This window comes from Neofelis nebulosa, chromosome 13 (genome assembly GCF_028018385.1).
Source record: "Neofelis nebulosa isolate mNeoNeb1 chromosome 13, mNeoNeb1.pri, whole genome shotgun sequence".
Taxonomy (NCBI): domain Eukaryota; kingdom Metazoa; phylum Chordata; class Mammalia; order Carnivora; family Felidae; genus Neofelis; species Neofelis nebulosa.
In genome coordinates, this window is record NC_080794.1 from 60734583 (window position 1) to 60759738 (window position 25156).

The window sequence follows — 25156 nt, forward strand, 5'->3', positions numbered from 1 at the left end:
TTAGATGGCAATTTAAAGCTGCAGCTGCCTATATTTTAAAAGATCTTAGTTCAGTGCCCTGTCTTCCTTAAAAGACCAGGAGAAGAGCATACTAAACCTAAAGCAGGCAGAAGGAAATAATAATGATTAGAGCAGAAATAAATGAAATGGTATAGAAAAATAGAGAAATTAACAAAATCAAAGGTTCGTTCTTTGAAAAGATACAACAAAATTGGTAAATGTTTTATCTAGGACTGCTCAAGAGAAAAAGACTCAAATTACTAAATCACAAATCAGATAGGGGAAATTACTAGTGACCTTATGGAGATAAAAAGGATTTAAGGGAAATACTACTGTGAATCATATATAAATCAGCAGACTAGATAGTTTAAATGAAACAAGCAAATGCCTAGAATAAGACACAAACTACTGAAACTGACATAAGGAGAAATAGAAAATCTGAACAGACCTGTGTAGCAGGTTGAATTATGTGCCCCCACTCAAAAAAAAAAAAAAAAAAGATGAAGTTCTAATCCCTGGTACTTATAAATGTGACATTATTTGGGAAATATGGTCTTTGCAGATTAATTAATAAGTTAAGATGAGGTTATACTGGATTAGAGTGGGTCCTCAATCCAGCACCTGGTGTCTTTATAAGGGAGATTTGGAGACCAAGACACGCACACGGAAGGCCATGTAAAGTTAGAAGAAGAAATTGGAGTTAATGCTGTCACAAGTCAAGAAATGTTGGATTGCTGGAAATCACCAGAAGCTAGGAAAAAGCAGGGAAGGATTCTCTCATAGAGGCCTTCAGAAGGAGCATGGCTTTGTTGACACCTTGATTGCAGATTTCTAGATTCCAGAGTTGTGAGAGAGTAAACTTCTGTTGTTTTAAGCCACTCAGTTTGTGGTAATATGTTACAATAGCCCTGGGAAACTAATGCAACCTAGAACAAGTGAAGAGATTGAATTGGTAATTTTAAAATTTCCATCAAAGAAAAGCCTGTGGCCAGACACCTTCATTGGTGATTTCTGCCAGATATTTTTTTTTTAACGTTTTTTTTTAATTTTTGAGACAGGGAGAGACAGAGCATGAACGGGGGAGGGGCAGAGAGAGAGGGAGACACAGAATCTGAAACAGGCTCCAGGCTCTGAGCTGTCAGCACAGAGCCCGACGCGGGGCTCGAACTCACGGACCGCGAGATCATGACCTGAGCCGAAGTCGGCCGCCCAACCAACTGAGCCACCCAGGTGCCCCTTCTGCCAGATATTTTTAAAAGAACTAATACCAATTCTACACAAATTTATCTAAAATATAGAAGACGACTTCCTCGCTTTGTGAGACTAGTATTATTTGAATACCAAAACCAGACAGATCACAAGAAAACTGCAGAGCAGAATCACTTAGGAATACCAATAACAACAATAAAATTCTCCACGAAATATTAGCAAACCAAATCAAGGAACATATGAAAACTGTTACACTCTCTTACCAGGTGAGATTTTTCTCAGGAATGCAAGGTTGGTTTACACCACAAAATCAATTAATGTAATATAGTGCATTAATGGGAATCAGTGATAAAAACCACGTGATCATCACAATGGATGTCCCTGCAAAAAGTGACCAAATCCAACACCTTTTTGTGATAAAAACACCCAAGAAACTAGGACTAGAAGAGAAATTCCTCAGCCTGATCTACAAAAATACACAGCTGTGGTAAAAACTGGACATTTCCCCCCTAAAATTAGGAACAAGACAGAGTTGTCCATTCTCAATACTTCTATGCACTGTTCTACCAGAAACCCTAGCCTTGGCAATTAGGCAATAAAAGCAGGGGTGCCTGGCTGGCCCAGTTGGTTAAGCATCCAACTCTTAGTGTCACCTCAGGTCATGATCCCAGGGTCATGGGATTGAACTTTGTGTTGGCCTCTGCCCTGAGCATGGAGCCTGCTTAAGATATTCTCTTTCTCTCTCTTTCTCTCTGTCTCTCTCTCTCTCTCTTCCTCTCCATCCCCCATTCTCCCTCCCTCTGTCCCTCTCCCCTGCTTGTATGCTCGCTTGCTCGCTCACTCTCTCTCTAAAAAAAGAAATCAGAGTTACCCAGATTGCAAAAGAAGTAGTAAAAGTATTTGTAGATGACATGATGTTGTATATGGAAAATTTTAAGGAATCAACAGAACACAATATATTAGAGTTAATAAGTTCAACAAGGTTGTAGAATACAGCATTTTTATTTATTTATTTTTTTTTTTAATTTTTTTAATGTTTATTTTTGAGACAGAGAGACAGAGAATAAACAGGGGAGGGTCAGAGAGAGAGGGAGACACAAAATCCGAAGCAGGCTCCAGGCTCTGAGCTGTCAGCACAGAGCCCGACGCGGGGCTTGAACTCACAGACCGTGAGATCATGACCTGAGCCGAAGTCGGACGCTTAACCGACTGAGCCACCCAGGTGCCCCGAATACAGCATTTTTAAAAAAATTGATTGTATTTCTATACAATAGCAATGAATAGTCTGAACGTGAAAATTAAGAAAACAGTTCCATTTACTATAGCATCAAAAGGAATAGAATACTTAGGAATAAAGTTAACACAAGTTTAAGACTTGTACACTAAATTAAAATTGTTGAAATAAATTAAAGAAGATCGAAATAAATAGAAAGGTATGATCTCATGTTCGTGGATTGGAACACTTAATATTATGAAGATGGCATTACTCCCCCAAATACCCTGCAGATTCACTGTGTAACCTACCAAGATTTCTGGTGACTTCTTTGCAGAGATTGGCAAACTGATCTTAAAATTCATGTAAAAATTTACAGGATGCCTGAGTAGCCAAAACAATCTTAGAAGAGAGGATTTACACTTCCTAATAGCAGAACTTACTACAAAACTACCATGATCAACATAGTGTGTTTCTGGCCTACAGATTGATATGTAGATCAGCGGAACAGAGTTGAGCATCCAGAAGTAAAATTTATAGCCAATGATTTTTGACAAAGGAAGTTGGACCCCTTCCTTTTACCATACACAAAAGTTTATTTGAAATGGGTCATATACCTAAAAGTAAGTTCTAAAACTATAAAACATTTAGAAGGAAAACATAAGAGTAAATCTTAATGATCTTGGGCTAGCCACTAGTTTTTTAGATATAATACCAAAGCACAAATGTCAAAAAACAAATTGGGATTCATTAAAATTAAGAACTTTGTACTGTTAACAGTAGTAGGTAGCATCAGTGAAGTGATAATAAAGCTCATTGATGGGAGAAAATATTTGCAAATCTTAAATCTGATAATGGAATTGTATCCAGAATATATCAGGAATTCTTACAACTCAAACATTAAAAAAAGGTGAGCCCAATTAAAAACTGGGCAAAGCATAAGAATGTACATTTCTCCAAAGAAGGTATTTAAATGGCCAGTTAGATGTTCAACATTATTAATCATTAGGGAAATCTAATCAGAACCATTAGGCACCATTTCTTGTGTACTGGAATGGATGTAATAAAAATGATAGCAAGTGTTCATGAGAATGTGGAGAAGTCAGAACCCTCACTGCTGTTGGGAATATTAAATGGTACACCGGCTTTGGAAGATGGTTTAGTGTACTTTTTCAGAATGGTAAATATAATTAGCATATGATCTACAAATTCCACTCCTAAATACATATCCAAGAAAAATGAAAATACACAAAAACTTCTACACAAACACTAAAGACTGCATTATTTGTATCATAGCAGCCAAAAAGAAATAATGGTCATTATCAACTGATGAATGGATAAAATGTGCTACATCAGTACAATGGAATGTTATTTGGCAATAAAAAGGAACGAAGTACAGGTATCTGCTACGATGGGGTGAACCTTGAAAACATTATTCTAGGAGGAAGAAACCACACACACACACACACACACACACACACCATGAATATTGCACGATTCCATTTATGTGAAATATCCAGAATAAGCAAGTCTGTAGAGAGAGGCAGAAAATACTACAGTGGTTGCCTAATGTTGGGGCAAGTGGGAGAATGGGAAGTGAGTGACTGTTAATGTCTTGGGGTACAAAAATATTCTGAAGTTTTATGGTGATGGTCCCACACCTCTGTGAAGCTACATGAAAAACATTGAATTTATACTTTAAATAGGTGAATTCTATGATACGTGTATTATATCTCAGTAAAACTGTTTGGAAACAAAACAAATTGGTGTGACTATAATTTAGATGAACCAACTAAAAGTTATCTGAAGGTCTCAGCGTCCAGGTTGATAAAATTGGTAATTAATTGTTTAATTCAAGAAAAAAACATGTAACACCTTCCTTACTGAGTGCTGTTAGTTGCTATGAGTTGATTTAGATTAGAAAGTAGCCTGAATGCAACATTTGAGCATGGTTTAAGTATAGATATTCTGTGCTTGCTTTGGCAGCACATATGCTAAAATTGTAACCATACAGAAAAAATTAGCATGGCCCCCACGCAAGGATGATACAGATTCGTGAAGTGTTCCTTATTTTTGTGGTGAGCTCCAAGTGTTGTATGTAAGTGTTGAATCACTAAATTCTACACCTGAAATTAATATTACACTGTATGTTAACTAGCAGGAATTTAAATAAAAACTTGGAAAGACGTGGAAAGGATACACGTATTTGTAAATGTATGTGTAGAATCAATGGGGATAGCTGTATGCTTAACACATTGAAACTACACTGTGTACAATGCGTCCTTCAACTAACATCTCTCATTGAGATACACATTTTTAAACACGAAAAATAAAGATATCCTGCTGAAAGTCTGACTAAACTTACTGAATGTAGGACTGAGGGGTTAAATACAGTTTATACCATATAATGTCTGAATTTAAAAATCACTAAACAATGAAATGCCATTAAAATATAATACAGTTGGGGTGCCTGGGTGGCGCAGTCGGTTAAGCGTCCGACTTCAGCCGGGTCACGATCTCGCGGTCCGTGAGTTCGAGCCCCGCGTCAGGCTCTGGGCTGATGGCTCGGAGCCTGGAGCCTGTTTCCGATTCTGTGTCTCCCTCTCTCTCTGCCCCTCCCCCGTTCATGCTCTGTCTCTCTCTGTCCCAAAAATAAATAAATAAAAAAAAAAGTTGAAAAAAAATTTTAAATAAAATAAAATATAATACAGTTGAGGATTTTATTGGTCTCTAATTAGTACCCGTTCCTGATCCTTTCAGATGGTAAATCTGTATCAAAATTACATTATTTTGTGATTCATTTTTAAAAATTAATTTCTTTAGGCCACGAAAGAGAATGTTGGCAAATACAACTATAATAAAGTTGTCAAGTACAACTATAATAAACTTAGTTGGTTAAGTGTCCAACTCTTGATCTCAGCTCACGCCTTGATCTCAGGGTCGTGAGTTAAAGCCTCGTGTTGGTTGGGCTCCATGCTGGGCTGGGGAAGCCGAATGAATGAATGAGTGAATGAATGAAAATGTTTTTTATAATGACTTTATAACAATATTTTCTTTATGTGGCAGACTTAACGTGTCTCATGGATATTTTATGGGATGATTGTTTTCGTTTGATTATGCAAGAGAGTTCTTCATATTAAAGTGTAATATAGAATTGGTGCTAAATGTGTTTTGCAAAAGACACATGTTTTGGTTGTGCTGTTGACACAGTTTGTACAATGGAGAAATCATAAAAATCTGATTGCACATGTCATTGCTTGTATTTGAAATCTTTGAGAAAATTGTGGATTATAATGTGCCTTCAGTGCCCTGTTTGCTTCCTTTTCACTGTGTCAGGGTGTGTCCCCATTTTCTTTTTTAGAGTACTTTTAGGTACTTCTAAGTACTTTCAGGTTTTCCATGACAGAATTATATATGCCTGTGGTGATACATTGTGGTGATTTGAAGTAAATTATATGCATTGGAACTTAAAGAACACTTAAAAGATGTACTTACTTAGTCTCCTGTTCATTAGCTACAAGAGTGGAAGTAAATGCAAAGCATTGTCTACCTAGTCTAGTGCTCCTACAGCCTGAGAGCAGATTCTGGGAGTCTTTGGGATGAGTCTAGTGTGGCAGTTTGAAACTTTGTGATCAGGACTTAACATGTTTATATTGTAAGCATGTTCAAAAGCATATATAGAAATGTGTACCTTTAGAACATGTGATGCAGTATATTTTTAAATTCGGTTTTCTAGAGCCAGTTTTAACGTATTAATTTCACAACTCTACACATTTGAAAGCTACAGTTTATGAATTATATTCTAGGCACAGAATTATGAATTCGGATACATTCTTTTGAGTTTTCCCTTCTGACAGCCCTTTTAAAATTATGTTTGTTTTGTGTCTGGAGAAAACATCTTATACTAGGAGGGCAAACATGATTCTCAAATAGTATTTAGGATTTAAGCTATTTTTTTTGTCTGAGTTGAATGTCTGTGTACTATTGCTGTATGGTGTAATAAGAACGGACATATTTAAATGCTCAAGAAAAATCTTCCGTTAGTAATGTTATTTTAATTAGAGTTTATCTGTCAGTTTTAAACAAAACTTGTAAGATACATAAAAACCACCCAAGTATATTTTTACATTCACTTTGCTTTTATACTTTTGTGGAGATAAATTTTATTCTGATTTTAAGTTTTAAGATATTTTAATTGTATTAAACTGATTTGTCTTATCTTTTACTAACATTTGTCTTTGATTTTGCATCTGTGCTTTTGATACTGAATGGGGAAAGATTTTTGTGCAAATATTTCACCAAATATTTTTGCAGGGACACTTAGTCGGTCTGGATGAACCAGCTTCGGGAGCTGGGCAAGAAGCTCTGCTTAAACAAGAGCAAGCAAAAATCATTCGATTCGAGAGACAAGCAGAAGAGTTCCTCAATGCAGTCTTTTATAGAAAAGGTTGGTTCTAGTGAAGAATGGCATTTAGCATCTGCTTGTCTTATATTTTCTTAATTTTAATGTCATTTTTAAAAAGAGTTACTTTTCAAAACATTTTTCTTTGTTGATAACACACTTTATATTCCTTTGGTCAAGTTAAATTTGGAATAGGTTAAGGCAACTCCTCTTCCCTCTTTTTCAGTTTGAAGTGATGGAATCATGTAAGTTTTGTTAAATAGTTCCTGAAAGTATTAGGAAAGTCTGAACAATTCTGAGGTCTCAGTACTAATATATTTTGTCAAATTTTCTTACATACATAGTGACAGTTTTCATCGCAGATAACCATAAAGCTGTATAAAATTTTAGTGATTCCTTGCTGAAATTTCATTTAGAGAGATGTGAAGTTGTATCTTAAAATTAGATTTACAGGCATTTATTTCCTTTATAGAGCCTTGTTTCGCTGAAACTTCTTTCAATTATTAAAATCAGAGAAAGGAATTCATAATTATGTAATAAAACTTTCCCCCTTACATTTGAGGTGGTATTTAATAGCTCCACCTCTTATATTTTTCAATTTAACTTTCTCCTTAAAACCTTTGTAGACATGATTTACATTTTGTTTCTCTATTCACAAAGCCTAATTACCATCGGCCAAGACCTTCAGAAAGCTTCCTTCCCTCTATGATCCATTCTAGTGAAGTCTTTACTTTCAAGAAATTCTAAATGGATTTGTGTTCCTTAGTTATGTCTTTCCTCTAGTTCCGAGACAGAGGTTACTGTGATAGGTTCTAAAAAAGTGTCCTACAATCTCTTGTGACCCTGAATACTCTTTAATATTCAGCAGACTCAATGATTCTGCTTTCTTCAGTACTTCTTTATATGTTCTAGTTTATATCCCTCATTCTTCTGGGAATTCCCTCCCCTCTGAAATTTGAAGGGTGATTTTTGCCTTTACAGTGGTTGGAAGTCTGATAAAGTGCTATTCTGATTGGTTGGTTACAGTTGGAAACCAGCTGATGTTCTGCTTAATGTGGTCAGTATTTTCAAAATGGAGTATGAAGTGTCCTATAAAATTAAGGAACGCACGAGATTATTGTTTTCAGTGACACCTTTTTTTTTCCTATGCAAAATTAAATTTTTCAGTACACCCTCACCTCACTTTTATTACCCTCAGCACCCTCTGATGTGAAGCTCCCAACTGAGGCTCCCATGCTCACTTTATCATCCCCTAAGTACCCTGAAATCTAAAATTATGTTCCAAATAGTAATTTTCTTAGTTGTATAAACATTTGATTGTTTTATTAAAGTAATTCACATTAAAGTATAAATGATAGACTCGTTCTGTCAGTTTATTAAATAAAATATCTTTACAGCTCCTCTGCTGCTCCTGTCCTTTAGGATGTGTACTGAATGAGTCACGGGCCTATTGCTGCAGCAATCTTCGTTATCTGCAAAGAGGAGCTCCTCTTCCTTTATGTGGAGAAACCACTTTTCATCCAGTCTTTGCTTGGAGGGAGTTAATAAGGCCAATCATAAGCATATTCCTAAAGAGAATTCTAGCCTACTTCTCTGCTAGTCCCATCCCTTTGTCATGTAGGAATAGCTTAAAGTTCTTCTAAGTTTTATTTTAAAATTAAACTTTTGGATACATGAGGGAAGGAATGTTTACCTTGGAATCAGCCTTAGGGTAGACTTTAGGGATGAGAATCCTCTGAAATTGTATGTAAAGTTAAGTTTGTGTATTTGTATACTGGCATATGATGTTCAGAAAAAGAACTATTGCTTTGCTATTAGAAGTTCCTTCCCCCTTGTTTTATGTATTAATATTGATATTTTTAAATATTAATCTTCATGGAAATGTCTGAAAGCCATTAGTACTCTTCAAGTTATACCAAAAATGTATATAATACGCAGAGATATGACAGGCAATTTAGTCTGAAGGGTGTGTGCGCGTGTGTGTGTGTATACATATATACATATATATATATATATATATATATTTTAAATAAATAGTTCAGAGATTTGGAGTTATTAATACTTTGTTGCCAAGTATTGCAAATTGTGTATTTTAAATGAGTATGAAAAGGTTCTAAAAGCTAAGTAGGAACATAGATGCAATTAAAGTAGGCTTTTGTGGTATGGATTCAGTAATAAATTTTAGCTTATGAACGGTATACCTTCAACTATCATTATCAAATTTTTTCCAGCTTTGTCACTTGTGTTAGAAAATTTGACACTTTCTAAAAGTTAGATTTGCATTTTAAAAACATAAGTGGCTGTAATGTAACATTTACTTGTTTTCCTGTAGTGTTAATTTTGATTTGATTTGTGGTTTTTATTTGACTCACTTGTGCATGTTCCCCAAGACATGTCTAGATTTATAGAAGTTGTGTTTTAAGTAAGTGAAAGAATGAAATGTGTTCAGGAAACTTTTCAAAACATGTAGAAATTCATATGACAGATATGTCATCAATTTGTAAGTATGAATTGTGTTTTATGGTTATGTTCTTCATTCAACAAAGAGGCAAGATACACCACAGCCATTTAAAGCTCAGAGGTAGCAGTTTATGGTCTTTATTCTAAAATCCCTGATTTTTCAAAAATCTATATATTTATGAATCTAGTTTAACTCTGCCTATTTGAAAACTTTCTTTATGTGTTACAGGGGATAAGAAGATACATTAATATATAAAACTTGAAAAAATATAAAACTTGAAATTATATACAGTCTTTTATTTGGAAGATAGGTCGTAAGTGGAAAGTTAAATGAATATTAATAAGAATATTCAGTGGGTAGAGATTTTTAAAAAGCAATGTATGGCTAAAATGTTTATTAAAATTTTTAAGGTTGTAATAATTTCTGAACCTTACCTATTTGAATACCTTGATTCTTAAACCATCTAGCACACTCAAGTCTATTTATAGAGAAGAAACATGGGGTTAGAAGTACTTTTGGTAGAACAGAAATGTTGCTGTTGGTAGAGAAAAACCTCATTAAACTCCAGAGAATTAAATATTCTGACTTTAGACTTTCTTCTGGTATTTAATGTTGTTTTTCAGGGGGAAAAAAAATTGTTCTTAGAGTCCCATGAAGTTTTGATGATGTGTATGTTGTGGAGATTTAGGTTTGAATTGTAGTGAGTCAGTTTATCTCTAAATTTATAAATCAACCTTATAGCTCCAACATATTATGGGTAAAGTAATTTACCTTATGTAGTTGATCTTTAAAAGACCAAAGAAACTCAGGTTTTCTGGAACTGCCTTCTGAAACCTCTGAAGTGTGGTGTGGAAGTAAAGGTCACAGGTGGAACATTAAGATCAGGGGGAGAGTTTTAATGAAGGGTCTACCACTAACCATCTATACAGATTTGAAGAGGTCACTTCTCTTTAGACACATTAACCTTATTTGTCTACAGAAACAAACAAACACTATTTGATGGTGATTGATTTGACTGATCCATTTATTACTCAGCTAATATGAATGCATACTTTATGCCAGGCAAGATTAGGTGCTGAGTATACAGAGGTAAACAAACATAATCTCTGCTCTTGAGAAGCTTAGTCTCCCTGAGAGTGTGGTAATGATAGAGATGTGATGATATATTTATACCAAACATTTTCTCTTTTATTTTGCCCTATTTGACCTTCAGGGTCCCTCCCAGTGCCAGAAGTTCTACGAGTTAATGAATTCATATGGTCTTTATTTTTAAATTAACATGGACTAGAAATTGATAAGTTTATTTTATTAATTCCTTTGCTATTGTGTTTAATGATTGGCAGAGTATATTTAAAGAACTCATGGAAAATATATGGTGTTAAACTTTGAGATCTGGCCTTTAAACTCCGAGCCCAGTGGTTCCAGCTGCACCTAGAAACTTAGTAGAAATGCCAGTCCTTGACCTCACCCTACAACTGCTAAATCAGTTAACCCTGGGGATAGGACCCAGCAGTCTGTTTTTACAAGCCCTCAAAGTGATTCTTATGAGCCTGAAAATGTGAGGCTATGGCCCCAATCTGTCATGGACCTTATATTAAGTATCTCCTTTTACAATTTTGCTATGCCTTCAGTCTTTGACAGAAAGTAGATTATGTACTCATAACTGAGTAATCCATTCTTCAACAATTTAGGAAGAGATGGCTGAGGAAAGGTCTAGGAAAAACCAGATGTAATCTATAGGTGGTAAACAGAAGTAATTATTTCATAAAAGAAAGGTTTGAGATTTCTGTATCAGGTAAGTGATTCTTGCCCATAAGATATACTATTTGTTTTCCCTTTATTTCATAATACTGAGGGGGGTGTTTAGAAGTGATTTTATGAAAAGTTTACTTTAAAAAATCTGCAGCTCATAAGCTTAGAGCTTAAAAATCTAATTCTGGGAGGGAATACTATTTTTAGGAGATTGCGTTTTAAGAAAAAAAATGAAATTTTATGTTTGCTTGAAAGCTGTCTTTTTTTTTTTTTTTGTAGTACATTGTCCCAGTTTAAAAGTAAATAAATCTTTGTTTACAGACAGTCCCTGGGTCTCCGACCCCAATATTCCCCTAGTGGCCCGTGAGATCATGCAGCGAATGATCCAACAATTTGCTGCTGAATATACCTCAAAAAATAGCTCTACTCAGGACCCCAGCCAGCCCAATAGCACAAAGAACCAAAGCCTGCCGAAAGCATCTCCAGTCACCACCTCTCCCACGGCTGCAACTACTCAGAACCCTGTGCTCAGCAAACTTCTCATGGCTGACCAAGACTCACCTCTGGACCTTACTGTCAGAAAGTCTCAGTCAGAACCTAGCGAACAAGGTATGGTTTGATATCAAGGTCTCCTCTGTCCAATCAGAATACTTTAATTTTGGGGAGAAGAAAATTATTGGCAAGTAGGGCACCAGTAACAATAGGATAAAAACTAATTTGATTCTTAAATTATTCCTGACTATGCAGTCATAGAGAAGTACAGATAAAATGGCTACTATACATTATATATCAGTAGTTTGTAGTCAAGATCAGTGTACCACTCAGGAAAGTTAGGTGGTTACACTTGTTACTGATCTTTAAGTTACTTGATATTTATATAAATATTTTATGTTTTACAAAGCATTGCCATATCCATTGTTTTTAAAACCCCTGTAAAAAATTAAGTTTCCCCTGATCATCAGTGTTCTAGAATTAGCGCCTAGCTGAGAAATACATGTATCTTGTTAGGTAGAATTTATACTCTGCAAATGAAATTATAAGGCAAGAATGTGTATTGTTTGCATTTTTAAAAAAGAAACTCCTAGGGTTAGATATAATGAGGAAGACAGTAGACACAGCAGGTTGTTCAGTGTATTCCATATGTATATGGATATACATGTATATATACAAGCACCTCCATATGTATATGTACTGTATTATGAATTAACCTTAGAATATTTCCAAGGTAATTTAAATTTGTTGGTGAGGATCCTAATTAAGGGACAAGGTTAAAAGGTTATCAGTTTTGCCTAGCAAATATTTCTTGAATCTAAGAAAAGTTTACTCTTAAATAGATTAAATATTTGGGGTTTGTTGTGATCCCTTTTACTTTTAATTTCACAGAGATGCAGTGAGCATTTCAACTGGGCCATTGTTTGACCCATTGCAGATTGTAAATTGGTGATGTCTATTCTAGTGAGAGTTCATTTTCCTAGAATATCTCCTAAGAGTGTGCAGAAAGTTATGAGAGGTGTGGATTTATTGGTGAGAAATACATGTTCATTTTGCAAAATTAGGTTTGAATTTGTATGAAGAACCTCTTAGAAAGGACTTTCTTTTGCTTATTATAAGTAATTTAAGAAGGATTTACATTTAATGGACTGGCTTAAGGTTTTTAAAGAATACATTTTTGAATAGTTTTTCTTTTCCTTTTTTTCTGTTTCTGGGTAAAGAACAGCAATTGTAATCTCAAAATTCTCAGAGATTTCCTAGTAGAATTCCTCATTGTCATATGTTCACATTGATCATTGTACCTTTGGTCACCATATTCGCAAAATTGTGCTTTTCTATTTTATTGAGGATTATCTTTACCAAAGATTGGTAGCTTTCATTAGAAGTCTTTTTTTTTTAATGTTGATTCATTTCTTGAGAGAGAGAGTGTGCATGCGTGGAGAGAGGTGGGGGGGGGGGCGGGGGGGGGGACAGAGAGAGAGGGAGACAAAGAATTTGAAGCAGGCTCCAGGCTTCGAGCTGTCAGCACAGAGCCAGACATGGGGCTCAAACTCACAAACCGTGAGATCATGACCTGAGCCAAAGTCAGACGCTTAACTGACTGAACCATCCAGGCGCCCCTAAAAATCTTTCTGCTCTAAATATTGCATTAAAAACTTCAGGTTTACAATAGGAGAATGACAGTGTAGAGGTTGTATTTAAAATATTAAGGATAGAGATTAACAAACAAAGATACCACTTAGTCTAATTTAATTTCTAGTTGGTGCTGTACTTAAGAGATACATTGTAGTGACCATATGCTCTGAAGAGGAATTTGACCTAGATGACAGGATTGTAGTGTATAGACTTCAAGTGAAACAGAATTTTAACATTATATTTCCCAGATCTATTTTCAAGTGTTTTCAATGAAACCACTGTATATTTAGTATATTTAAGTAGACTTAAAATATGTTGCCTATTTGATGATTAGACAGGCTCGGAAGTCTTTAAATAGTGTCTTTTGTTGGAAATATTTTGGTTGGAAATATTTTAAGCAGTGTGTTTGCTTGTTAGATGTCTAATTGGGTTAACTTGGTGTCCTTATAAGATTACAACTATATTTTTAGAAATATTAGTGACTCTAAAGGACAACAGTTATTCTGGATGAGTGTGGGATTTTTGGTTTACAAGCTCAGTCACATATTTCTAACAGCCTGAAACCAGGAGTTACAGTGTGCTCAGACACAAATCCTATTTAGGTTCTGTGTTGGGGCAGTTTTTAACATAACTAGATAGAAAGGCCTCTCTGCTTGTCAGCTGAAAATCAGAGCCATTGATTATTAGCTTGCTCTGTTAATTTTGGACAAAATGGCAGCTTTAAAAGTTGTCTAGAAGATGAGTTTTCTTTTCTAGACATGTCTATGAGGGAAAGAAGTCTTTGTGGGATAAGAAGGTCTTCTAATTTTATGTTCTGATAACATGAATTTGTTATTCTAGTTTCAGTAAAAAATGGTTAAATCTCTAGGCTTTCATCAGTATCAAGACGATTTCATTCTTCTCTTTCCTTAAACTTTGCTCACCAGTTTGTAACAGCTTATTAATTGAAAAACCTTGCCTTTATAAATACCAAGAAGGGAATTTTGAATCTCTGAAGAGTTTTTCCAAAAGATTGAATTCAAATATACAGTTTTTTGCAGATGTGTCCAAAGAGTAATGAGGACACATGAAAATCACAGTTAACATCTGATTCATCTTACAGACTATTTTGTATATACATATAACTTAACCATATAAACTTATGCTTCAAAATGATTTGTGTCACATAAAATTTTCTGAATCCAACTTTAATGTTTGTTTTAGTGTTTCGGGTAGACTTAGCTCTTGAGGAATTTGGTTTTATAATCTGATGTGGCACTGAGATCTCATATGCTTTGATAAAGGCACATTTCGAAAGCGAAGTCTAATAGTTCTATTTACATACTGTGTAAACTGCAATTTCTAATACCTGATGATATCCTAATGTCTTCAGTGGTAGGCTGGCTGTATCTTTTCTTTTGCCCTATTAATAAAATATTTAACCCTTGGAGATGTTAGATATAACAAGCTTTGCTAAATGTATGTCACTTTAGGAGGGAAGATACCCTGTCTTACGTATATAGCTAGTGTATCTGGTTGACTAGACCTATTGCTTTGTCATTTTTAGTCTGTTCAGTTCACATTTGTTCCTAGTTTTTAATATCCTCAGGTGTGTGTTTGTGTCTCTGCAGACGGTGTACTTGATCTGTCCACTAAGAAAAGTCCATGTGCTGGCAGCACTTCCCTGAGCCATTCTCCAGGCTGCTCCAGTGCTCAAGGGAACGGGTAAGGGAAAATATTTGTAGAATTTCACAGTTTATAGGGGACGGTTTATCGAAGATTGGTGAAAATCTCCTTTATATGTTTTAAAAATTAATTCTTCAGAGTAACGTTGTTATAAGTAGGCCTTTAGTAGATTGCTTAGTCCATTGATCAAGTAAAAGCACAGTCTGTGAAGTCCAGAATTGACTAGTGTAGATCAGGTTTGCCAAGTTAGTACAAATAGTAAATGATGGAAAATATGGCAAGAATGTCTTGGGACTTTCTGTTGTTGAGTGTTTGGGAGTGGGAAACCCAACCTAAGTAATTCCAGAGTTCAGATGTAAAGGCAGTAGTATGTGTGCGGAGGTTGTTGAATGAAAATTGGGCTCCAGTATTTTACTTGGTATCTCTAATGAAATGTGTGGGTATGTGGGGGCTGTTTGTTTTTTTCTTGTTTGTTTGTTTTGGTTTTGTTTTATTTGTTGATTTGAACTGCAGTTTTAACTCTGTGTGGCAGTTCAGAAAAAATAATCGTATGTATTTTTTGTTTTTTAAGTGGTTAAGACTGTAGATGTTGGGATAACCGTCTTATGCTATCAAGACATTATATGCTCAGTTTTGATAACTCTTAGCAGATTACCCACCACCTAGTTTTATAGTGTAAGAATTGTCTTAATTCTCCCTCTACATGTACATAGAAACCATGTAGAAAAGCCAGATATTAATGAAGACATTTAAGTGCCATATTGGGAAGGAATTTCCATAAAATTGTGTTGTGACCAAAAATCAACTTCATTCATGAAAAATCACTTCGGTAAGCTAAATTAGGTAATATTTAAGTTTATCAACTTTTAGAATATCGACATAGGAAAGTTTTTAGGTGTTAAAGCAATAAGTACACATTAAATGGACTAACCTTTTTTCAACTTCCTCTTAATTACCTTCAAATTGAAGGATTCCTTTACTGACTTCTAAAATGCTGCCTTTATTTTCTCTAAAATTCCATCATTTTCCTTTTTCTCTCCTCCTTTATTCGATCTAAAAGTAACTTCTTGATTTAATGCAGTTTGCATGGTTTACTAACCTTTTTTCTTAAGCCCTCCTTTTCACTATAGTTTATACTAGATACAAGTCCTTGTGGTCCCAAATCATTGGATTCCATTTTTTATATATCAGAAAACTTGGATTGTATAATTGAGGACACATGTAGGAGAAGCTTAAGTGTGGTTTGTATAAATGAATCCCTCGCCTAAGATTACTTTAAACTTGGCCACCAAGTCCATGTATTATATGGTTGAAGTTGCTGTGTTTATCCCTCTGAATGGAAAGAAAGTGTTTTTTATGTGGTATCGTTTTCTGGAAGACAAAAGCACCAATAGATTGCCCATCTTTTAGTTGACTATTCATTGTTTTCTTTATTATGTTTTTTACTGATAACAGCACAGGGTCCCTGTAGACTTTTGGAGAACATAGCTGGCTTATCATTTCTTCAGAGTTCCACGTTTGTGCCTAGTAAATGTAATTATTCCCCTTGGGCATGCTTTACCAGTTGCCAGTTTTATCAGTGATAATCTTTATATCTTGTGAAAAATGGAAACCTTATGAATTAACCTTGTTGTAAGTAGTTGACTTTTTAAATATTATTTGAAAGCTTTCCACTTAAAATTTCAAAATTGATGTTTGATATTTTAAGAAGAGACCATTTTAACTAAAGAAAACTGCTTTAAAACTGTTTAAAACATATAACTCTGACAGTAATTACTTTGAGTAGAACTTAAGGAACAAAGTTTGGGGAAAATAAAGGGCAGTTCTTTAAAGATTGGATTATTTCAAATGGAAAAATAGTGGTACTCGTGTGTCTGCAGCTAATAGTGTTTTAAAATGAAGATGTGGTAAGTTAAAATGCGATGGGTGTTTTGGTTTGGGTCCCCCCCACCCCCCCCACCCCTTGGGGCTGGTAGCCATATTTTTTTCCCAAGCAAAATAAGAAATGTTATTTGAACTTGTTTGGTTTTTGATAATGAATATCAGCTTGTTTGTGGGATAAATGAGCAATTATCTATGGGTTCCACCAATGTAAATGGTTCCAGTTTTATAGCTGGTTGTCATGAATGTTGAATATGTTGCATTAAAATAAATAATTTGGCTTACTCTTTTATTACTGTACTTGTTTAGTGGTAACGTCACATTGGTAACACAATTCTGTGTAGATCTATGGAGACTCGATGATTACTTTGTAATTAATAATTAAGGTGCTATTTTCAGACAGTTGCGCGAAACTTTTTCTCCGAAAATTTGTGAACCCAACCAGAGACCAGCTGACAGGTTTAATTTTTCTTTGCCCAAAAAGCTCCTGGTTTTTTTTTTTCTTTTTTCCTTTTTCTTTTTTTGTGAACAAGTTTTAAAACTAACTGCTGAGACCATTTTTTTTTTAATTTTAGAGAAAAATAAATAAATAACACAAAGTGATGTTACCCAAGCAAGGCCTTCTAATAAAGGAGTGGTCCCCTCACCCATCCCTCCCTACCTGTGCAAGTCCTGCTCACATCAGTTTCCTTCCATCCAATTAGGCGACCTGGGAGACCCAGCCAGTACCGCCCAGACGGACTTCGGAGTGGTGATGGGGTACCTCCAAGAAGCTTACAGGATGGAACCAGGGAAGGTTTTGGACACTCCACATCACTCAAAGTTCCATTGGCTCGATCCCTGCAGATTAGTGAAGAGCTACTGAGCAGAAACCAATTGTCAACAGCTGCCAGCCTTGGGCCATCTGGATTACAGAATCATGGACAGCACTTAATATTATCCAGGGAAGCCTCTTGGGCAAAACCACATTATGAGTTCAACCTCAGCCGTATGAAGTTCAGGGGAAATGGTGCACTCAGCAACATCAGTGACCTTCCTTTTCTTGCAGAAAACTCTGCCTTTCCAAAAATGGCACTTCAAGCAAAACAAGATGGAAAAAAGGATGCGAGCCATGCATCTCCTGTAGATTTAAAGATACCACAAGTTCGAGGAATGGATCTTTCTTGGGAGTCTCGCACTGGTGATCAGTACAGCTATAGCTCTTTGGTAATGGGTTCACAAACGGAGAGCGCGCTTAGTAAAAAGTTAAGGGCTATTCTTCCAAAACAAAATAGAAAAAGCATGCTAGATGCTGGACCCGATTCTTGGGGCTCAGATGCTGAGCAGTCTACCTCTGGACAGCCATATCCCACATCGGATCAAGAAGGAGACCCTGGCTCCAAGCAGCCTCGGAAGAAAAGAGGGCGTTACAGACAGTACAACAGTGAGATACTGGAGGAAGCAATCTCAGTGGTTATGAGTGGAAAAATGAGTGTTTCCAAAGCTCAGAGTATTTATGGGATTCCCCACAGTACACTGGAGTACAAAGTAAAGGAGAGGCTGGGCACTTTGAAAAACCCTCCAAAGAAAAAGATGAAATTAATGAGGTCGGAGGGGCCAGATGTTTCTGTAAAGATTGAATTAGATCCCCAGGGAGAGGCAGCACAAAGTGCAAATGAATCAAAAAATGAGTAGAAATACTGTAGAGTGCCAATTACTGTACAAACTGGGTGAGCACTACTGCATTGTTCAGCTGTCATTGCTTGCACCTGGCTTCATTTACTGTGACACTTGTTTCTTTGCAGATTTTGCATTGACTTGTGTGTACAGAGGTGAAAGGTGCATTCTGAATGTTGCATATTTTAAAATTTTCATGTGCAGTATGGCTCGGGATATTGTTTGGCCTTTTGCATGTTTCTCTACAAAAGAGAATTGAGTTACCTCACAGAGAACAGATACATGGAAGTGGACTCCTTGCCTGTAGAGCCTGCATGCTTTTCTTTCTTTTTTTTTCTTAAGTTATATTTGCCTTTATTTAAAAAAAAAAAAAAAAAAGAAAAGAAAAAAGCCCCCTTTTAGAAACCACCTCTGTCATACTGGGAGCTTTATCATTACAAATTGGAAAGCCATCTTATAAAATCATTCATGTTTCTCTTCTACAATTCAACTAATTGAAGGATTAAACTAAAGAAAAAATTCTAAGAACAATGAACCTTGGAATTTAAGAAATTTGGTTATTCAATGACACATAATTATTTAGGTCAATTTACGTTTTGTGATTTTCTTCTCACTATTAAATTTACTTAACAAATCAGCAATCTGTTTAGTGCTCACCCGGAGGGAAAGGAGGTGGAAAATGTGCACACACTACCTTCAGAAATGCTTTGGTTAATTACTTTGTAACACTACCTTTGCTGTAATTTTATTTGGGATTTTCTAAGGGTAGAATTTGGTCTCACCAACAAGTGAGGATATAGCCTTATCTCATGGAGGACAAGCTCCGTTCTTACTCAGGAGCAGTCAGGGTACATTACATAAAACAGTAGAGGATGCCTCATTTTAACAGACTTTCTTTGTATTCTTAAAACCTTTTACAGATTTGATCATGTGCTAACTAACGACCGGATGTCGTTGCAGCAACTAGTTTAAAGTATTCAAGATCTGTTTATTGGGAGAAGTAAGGAAAGAAGTGTGTTTAAGTAATTATAATATTGAAAAAGTGGTATCTAGATTTTACAGCCTCAGTAGTCTGCCCAAATACCCACATGAATGAAGGATCCATGTTTGTGGTGAGAAAAAAACACAACCCCGAGGTAACCTAATATGATTTAGGTTGCATTTTACATCTAATGATAATTCAATCAGAAATCAAGCTCAGTAGAATTTCTTTTTTAACCAATCCAGATACTAGTACAAGGGGGGTTGTTTTTTAGTTTTTATTTAATTCGTTGCTTTTGATTTCTTTCTTTCTTTCTTTCTTTTTTCTTTATTTTGGCATCCTGCGTAATATCCCTTTCTTAACCTTTTCTGATACCTAGCTGATTTTTGTGGTTGTTTAGCACACAGTTCAGGACTTTTCAGATAAGCACTCCTTAACATCTAAGCGTTTTTTGAGATGGGCTTTTCAAATTACAGTAACTGAATTTGGAATATTTATTTTCTAAAAATTTTTGCAAGAATAACTGACAAAGCCCATGAAATTTAATTTTGCATTGTAACCAAATTAAAATTACTGTTTGTGCAAAACAAAACCCATACCACATACACCTAATCTAATCTAATCTAATCTAATCTAATCTAATCTAATCTAATTTGCTGAGAAAAGTGGTCAGGCCCTTCTAAATGCTTAACCAAAAACAAACAAAAAGGCATTGGAGTTTTTGTGTAAAATCAAACTTGGAGCATTAAATTGAGGCTGATGATTTCAGATGGATGCTAACAGTTTGAAGAGAAGTAGGTCCAGACATTCCCAAGGCATAAATTCTTGCCTGGCAACTTTGGAGCAGTTAATTAGGTTAAGGATAGTTTTCCCTCAGCAACGTCTGTGTTCAAAGGTTAGGCACACCATTGCTGTTATTAAAATACATGCACTGCTCATTCTTGACAGTAGCCTGGGCTTGGTTCTCCTTTCGGTTTGGTTATTTTGTGTAGCAGTTTAATCCGTGGATGACTGAGCCTGTTTCCTCTTAGCTTTCTAGTCTTCTCAACAGAAAAAGCAGCTGGGGTTCGGAGCAGTATATGACTCTGCAATATTTTCTAGCCTAGCTAGAAGTTGCAATAAAAATATTTTATGAAATACTTGGTTTTCATCTGCAGTTGAAGGAAGTTGTAGAAAGTTTGCTGAAAGCAAAGGGCTAAGCTTGTGAAGGAATGCCTCCTTTGTTCCACACTCAGTAATTTGTCACACACAATTAATTGCAGCCATGGTACCTTTTTGCATGATGTTTGGGGTATTCGGTAGCCCAAATTGCTGCAAAAAAGTCCTTTGAGCAATTAATTTGTGCTTGCTTTTATCCCCTCTCAGTAAGGCATCATTAAAGGCCCATTTAAAAATCTGGCCCTAAAAGTTCAACTTTTGTAGTTTTACTGTTCAGAGAGGTTTAATCCTGTGTGGTAGTCTATACAGTGATGTATGAGTTGAGTTATGTAAATTTTGTCATTGTAGTGTACATGGAGTGATCATTTTACTAACATAAATATTTTCTATGTGTGTTTCAGTGGATGACAATCGAGCAGCAGAAGAATGGTGTGCCTACCCTTTAATGCTGCAGTTTAAATAAGAGAACTTGTATTGTGTCATTTCAGATTGTAGGCTGAGAGTTGTAAATAGTGAAAATTTGAGTACTTCTATTATTTGTTTTGGTTAGAAAGTGAATTTAAAAACAAACCAAACTCTAAACTTTCTCAGATTAAAAGTCCTGAGACCTGAAGATTGTAATATTCATGTCTGTGAAGCTTTTAAACATTACACTTGAGATCAGTCATGACTTGATATTCAGGTAAATTTTCTTTTCCAAGAAGCTTTTGAATAAGCATATTTCCTCCAAAGGTCGGTCGGTCTCTCTCTCTCTCTCTCTCTCTCTCTTTTTTTTCTTTTTTGAGTGTAGATTATTTTAAAGCACTAATTGCATTACATTGGTAACTGCAATATAAAATAGCCATTATTGTTTTGTGAAGCATGGTTGAAATTAGATAGTGGTCCCTTTTAAATTTCATGAGCCTCTCAGAAAAAAAAAAATCTTTAAAAAAAAATAACAGAAAGCTGCTGAATATTTCAAAAGATATATATTTTACCTTATTGTAGGTTTTGTAAAGTTAGTTTGTAATATTCAGGTGCACTTTTAATGTTAAATTTTGTGTTCAGAGTTCCATTATACCATGTATTTCTCGGAGGTGGCTCATCACATGGCTGGCTGTCAGTCTTGGTGCCGCAGCGATCTTTTAATATTTGATTTCTCTCTTAATTTGCCACTGTTCTGTATTGGCACTTTCAGTGTAGATATTCTAGTTTGGGGACGTCCTCATAAGTGTGTAATAGAGATTGGTCTATTCGCATGCTTAATTTCTGCTAATCAGAGTTTTGCATGGCCCAAACAACAGTTGACCATTTTTATGGTATGGGAAGGTATAGTTCACAGCTGTCTTTGTCACAAAAGCCTTTTCTCCTCTCATTTTCCAGTAGGCAGATGATGGCATTACTCCAACTATATATTATTCAAATTAATGTTAGGAGATAATGTATTGAAAATCAGTTCTTGCGTTTTTATGAGAGAACATTGGTATCATTGAATGGATAAGCTATGGCACTATAAAATCAAAAATACTAAATAATCCTGTGGAAGGATATCTAGTTAGTATTTTTACCATTAGCTTTCTCATTTCTCAGACAGTAGAGTCATGAAGCTTGACGATAATGTAGTGTACTATATTACTTTGTTCAGTAGGCTTTCCAGTGACTCTGAACTCTGTTCGTGATGAGCTATACACTTTTTTCTGTTCCCCAAATACCATGAAGGACAAGGTCTCTCTTTCAAGAAACATAATTTATATTTGTGTATAATACTTTTTAATATTAAGTTTGTTGTTACTCTGAAGTTTAGGTGTTGCTTGAGAAACCTTTGCTGCAGCAGATCACAAATATGAGTAAGGCTTTGTGTGATAATAGGGTCCTTATGTGAAGTTAATTACTGTTCAGTTCTGGTGAGCAAGCTCAACAAGTGTGAAGTGTGTATTAGCTTTATTTGGTACACTTTTACTTTACAATATTGAAGTGCTTTTAGAACTCTGGTTATCTTATAAAAACCATTACCTCAACCAATTGGCATTTTCATTCCCCAACATTTTACCTGAGCTATAATATGAGCTATATGGGATCAGATAGTGAAACAGTAAGGCACAATGAGAAGTTCAGTTCCCGATTTTCTGGAGAGAACTCTAAATTAGACTAAAAATGACTACCTGCAAAGGCCCATATCATAACTACCTTCTGTCGTTAGGCAGTACTTAGCAACCTTTGAGCTGCTAGTGAGTTATGTGTTCTCCCCCTGCCCAAGTAAGCACATGGTGCAAGGCCTGGTTCTAAGCCTTTGTGATTCTCTTAACATTTCATTGACCCATAATAGTGAAGCTTGTATTCAGTTAGTTATTTTTATAAAACATATTGAGTCAGCCCAATGCCAGAACCTGAAATTATTTTGAGTAGTTACAGCAGTTTTGAGACAGTTTGGTGCCGTTTTCTTTAACAGCTATTGTCCCTGTAGATTTAATTTTGAAACCACATATTTTTGCTTTTGTAATTACTCTTTCTTTAAATGCTAGAAGTTGTTTCTCTGCGAGCCACCCTTTTCTGAATATTCAGGTTGCTGTCATTGGTGATAGAATATGGCAATAGACTGAATTGCTCCACTTAATCTTTTATAGAAGACACTGAAAGTTATAGGCTAAATTTTGACCTTTGTGAGGGTATCAAAAATTGTTTTCCTTGTTACCTTTCCATTGTAATTAGGTCTTCATTCATACTACAGTCAGGCCAGTGTTATTAAAAATGTTAATGGCTTTAGCCAGACCGCCCATTTAGGATACTATTAAGGCATATAGGAGATTTTTTAAAAAGTCGGTTGCTTTCAAACTCTACTGAAAAGGAAAAAGTATAATTCTGGTACAAGGAATGCAGACCTCCAAAGTCTTCTTCGCATTTTGGATTCATTCTATCCTTGAGACTTGTAGGATTTGTGAACATGGTGACTGAGGGGAAAATAGAGGAAATTCCTTGCATTTCCTCTGTCTGTTGTTCCCAGATAAACTCACAGTTGCCTTTTGAAGAAGCAGACATTAGCCCTGTAGCTGTGTGCCCTAAGTGTTGTGAAGGAGATCAGGGGAGGGGGTGAGAAGTAGAATGGGAAAGTATATAGACTTGTGAAGAGGCTAAAGATTCTGTACTGAGATACTAACAATGAGTCACAGGATAGATAATGTGGTGAAGTTGGGCCACCTTCATTTGATAGTCAGAAAAATCCTTTAGATCGTTTGAAAATGAGAATCAAGGCTAATTAATGTTGATTTGACAATAAAACATGAGTTAATTCTGCAACTATTTGGGGGGTAATTTTAAGGTTTCCAGTTCATTTAGAGCTGTATTGGTAAATGCTGAAAAACAAGCACTTTTAGTTAATCTTCAATTTATTGGATGTAGCAAATATTATAATCATAATATTTAATCTTTATAGTTTGAATATGGAAATGAACTCTTTACCCCATCTTGAACTGTCTTTGAACAGACTCAAGGTGATCTTTTCAACACTGGAAATGACCCTACACACATACCAAAAAAATCTAAAGCAGTAAGACGTATTTGAAGATCCATACCTCTTAGACTTTTTAGATTTGTCTTGGGAAAGAATTTATGAACCTATAACCAGTATTAGTGCAGTCTTGGGTTCCTTGTTCTGCATAATTGCACCCTTTCTCAGGTATGTCCTGAAAACATAAATTTTAAAATAATCTCTTTAGAGATTAGATTCTCAGTGGATAGTGTGTAAGGGGACTGGGGGAGGGGGGTGGGGGGTTGGACACAGGACACTGACACAGTAGAGCAGGGATTTTTAACATTCAATAGCCAAATAGAATTTCAATCTAGAATATTTTTACCCCCTCAGAATAAGTGAAACAACATCTATTATTTGGTAAATACCCAGTGCTACACTCCTAAAAGTCTTTTCTTTCATCCAGGTAACTTTTTTTTCCTGCTTGGTGGAAGGGTATATAGTAATCTTTACTGTCACTAGGAAAGCACTTGTCCGAAATGTTTTAAAGTACTAGAAAAGGGATAATTCAGCACTTTTTCTGTTACAACACTAAAGTCTTAATTTATCTTCAGAGTCTTAGGTACTGTAAGTTTTTATTAGCGTGATTATTTAAAAATATAAAGCATAACTACATAATACGGGGTCAGATCACATTTATATAAATAATTCTTGTCTTATTAAAAAAAAAAAGACGACATTCTGTACCTTTACAAGCAATTCCAAATGATTGCCTCACTTTTCCCATTTCATTAAGCATTTCAGGCTTAAGAATTTGGAATTTGAGAGGAGATGAGGGGAAATTCCCCAACATGAAAAATTGTGTCAGACCGTTTTAGAAAAATCACTAGGAAAATGGGTAGGGATTCTCTCTCCCTTTAAGTCTTCAGGGAATGAGCAGTATTTAGAATCTTTGGCTGAAATTCAAGCCTTTTTACTGTGTAAATTTTTAATATTAATTCACTGACATGCTTTTTACATCAGAGGACTGAAAATGGATCTTAATGTTTTTAAGTTGTGGAAGGGTATATTTCTAAAATGAGGGGGGGATAATTAGGTTAGTATACCAGCATTAGTAAGTTTAAGGAATTTTAGTATGTAATAGCAAAGTGTTTGATTAAAAGTCTAATCCTATATTGCTAGTCGAAATTAGTTACATTCTGATC

At 35.4% G+C, this 25156-nt stretch overlaps 1 protein-coding gene and 1 non-coding gene across 10 annotated transcripts in view; both read left to right on the top strand.

Annotated features, from left to right (window-relative positions):
• The window catches only part of LCOR (ligand dependent nuclear receptor corepressor), a 142121-nt gene that overhangs the window by 90566 nt on the left and 26399 nt on the right, over nucleotides 1–25156 (top strand). For 6 of the 9 annotated variants that reach the window (XM_058697325.1, XM_058697327.1, XM_058697324.1 and 3 more), the window contains 3 exons: nucleotides 6737–6869; nucleotides 11359–11646; nucleotides 14775–14868. The exons of 1 other annotated variant lie outside the window; for it this stretch is intronic. In XM_058697325.1, coding sequence (XP_058553308.1) covers nucleotides 6737–6869; nucleotides 11359–11646; nucleotides 14775–14868 — 515 coding nt within the window. Of the gene's footprint in view, nucleotides 1–6736; nucleotides 6870–11358; nucleotides 11647–14774; nucleotides 14869–17414; nucleotides 19941–25156 lie in introns of those variants that run through there. 2 more of the 9 variants (XM_058697331.1, XM_058697330.1) reach the window with 2 other exon arrangements.
• On the top strand, nucleotides 4393–4497 carry LOC131494222 (U6 spliceosomal RNA). Its single transcript, XR_009253267.1, has one exon. It is a non-coding gene; the product is annotated as a U6 spliceosomal RNA (small nuclear RNA).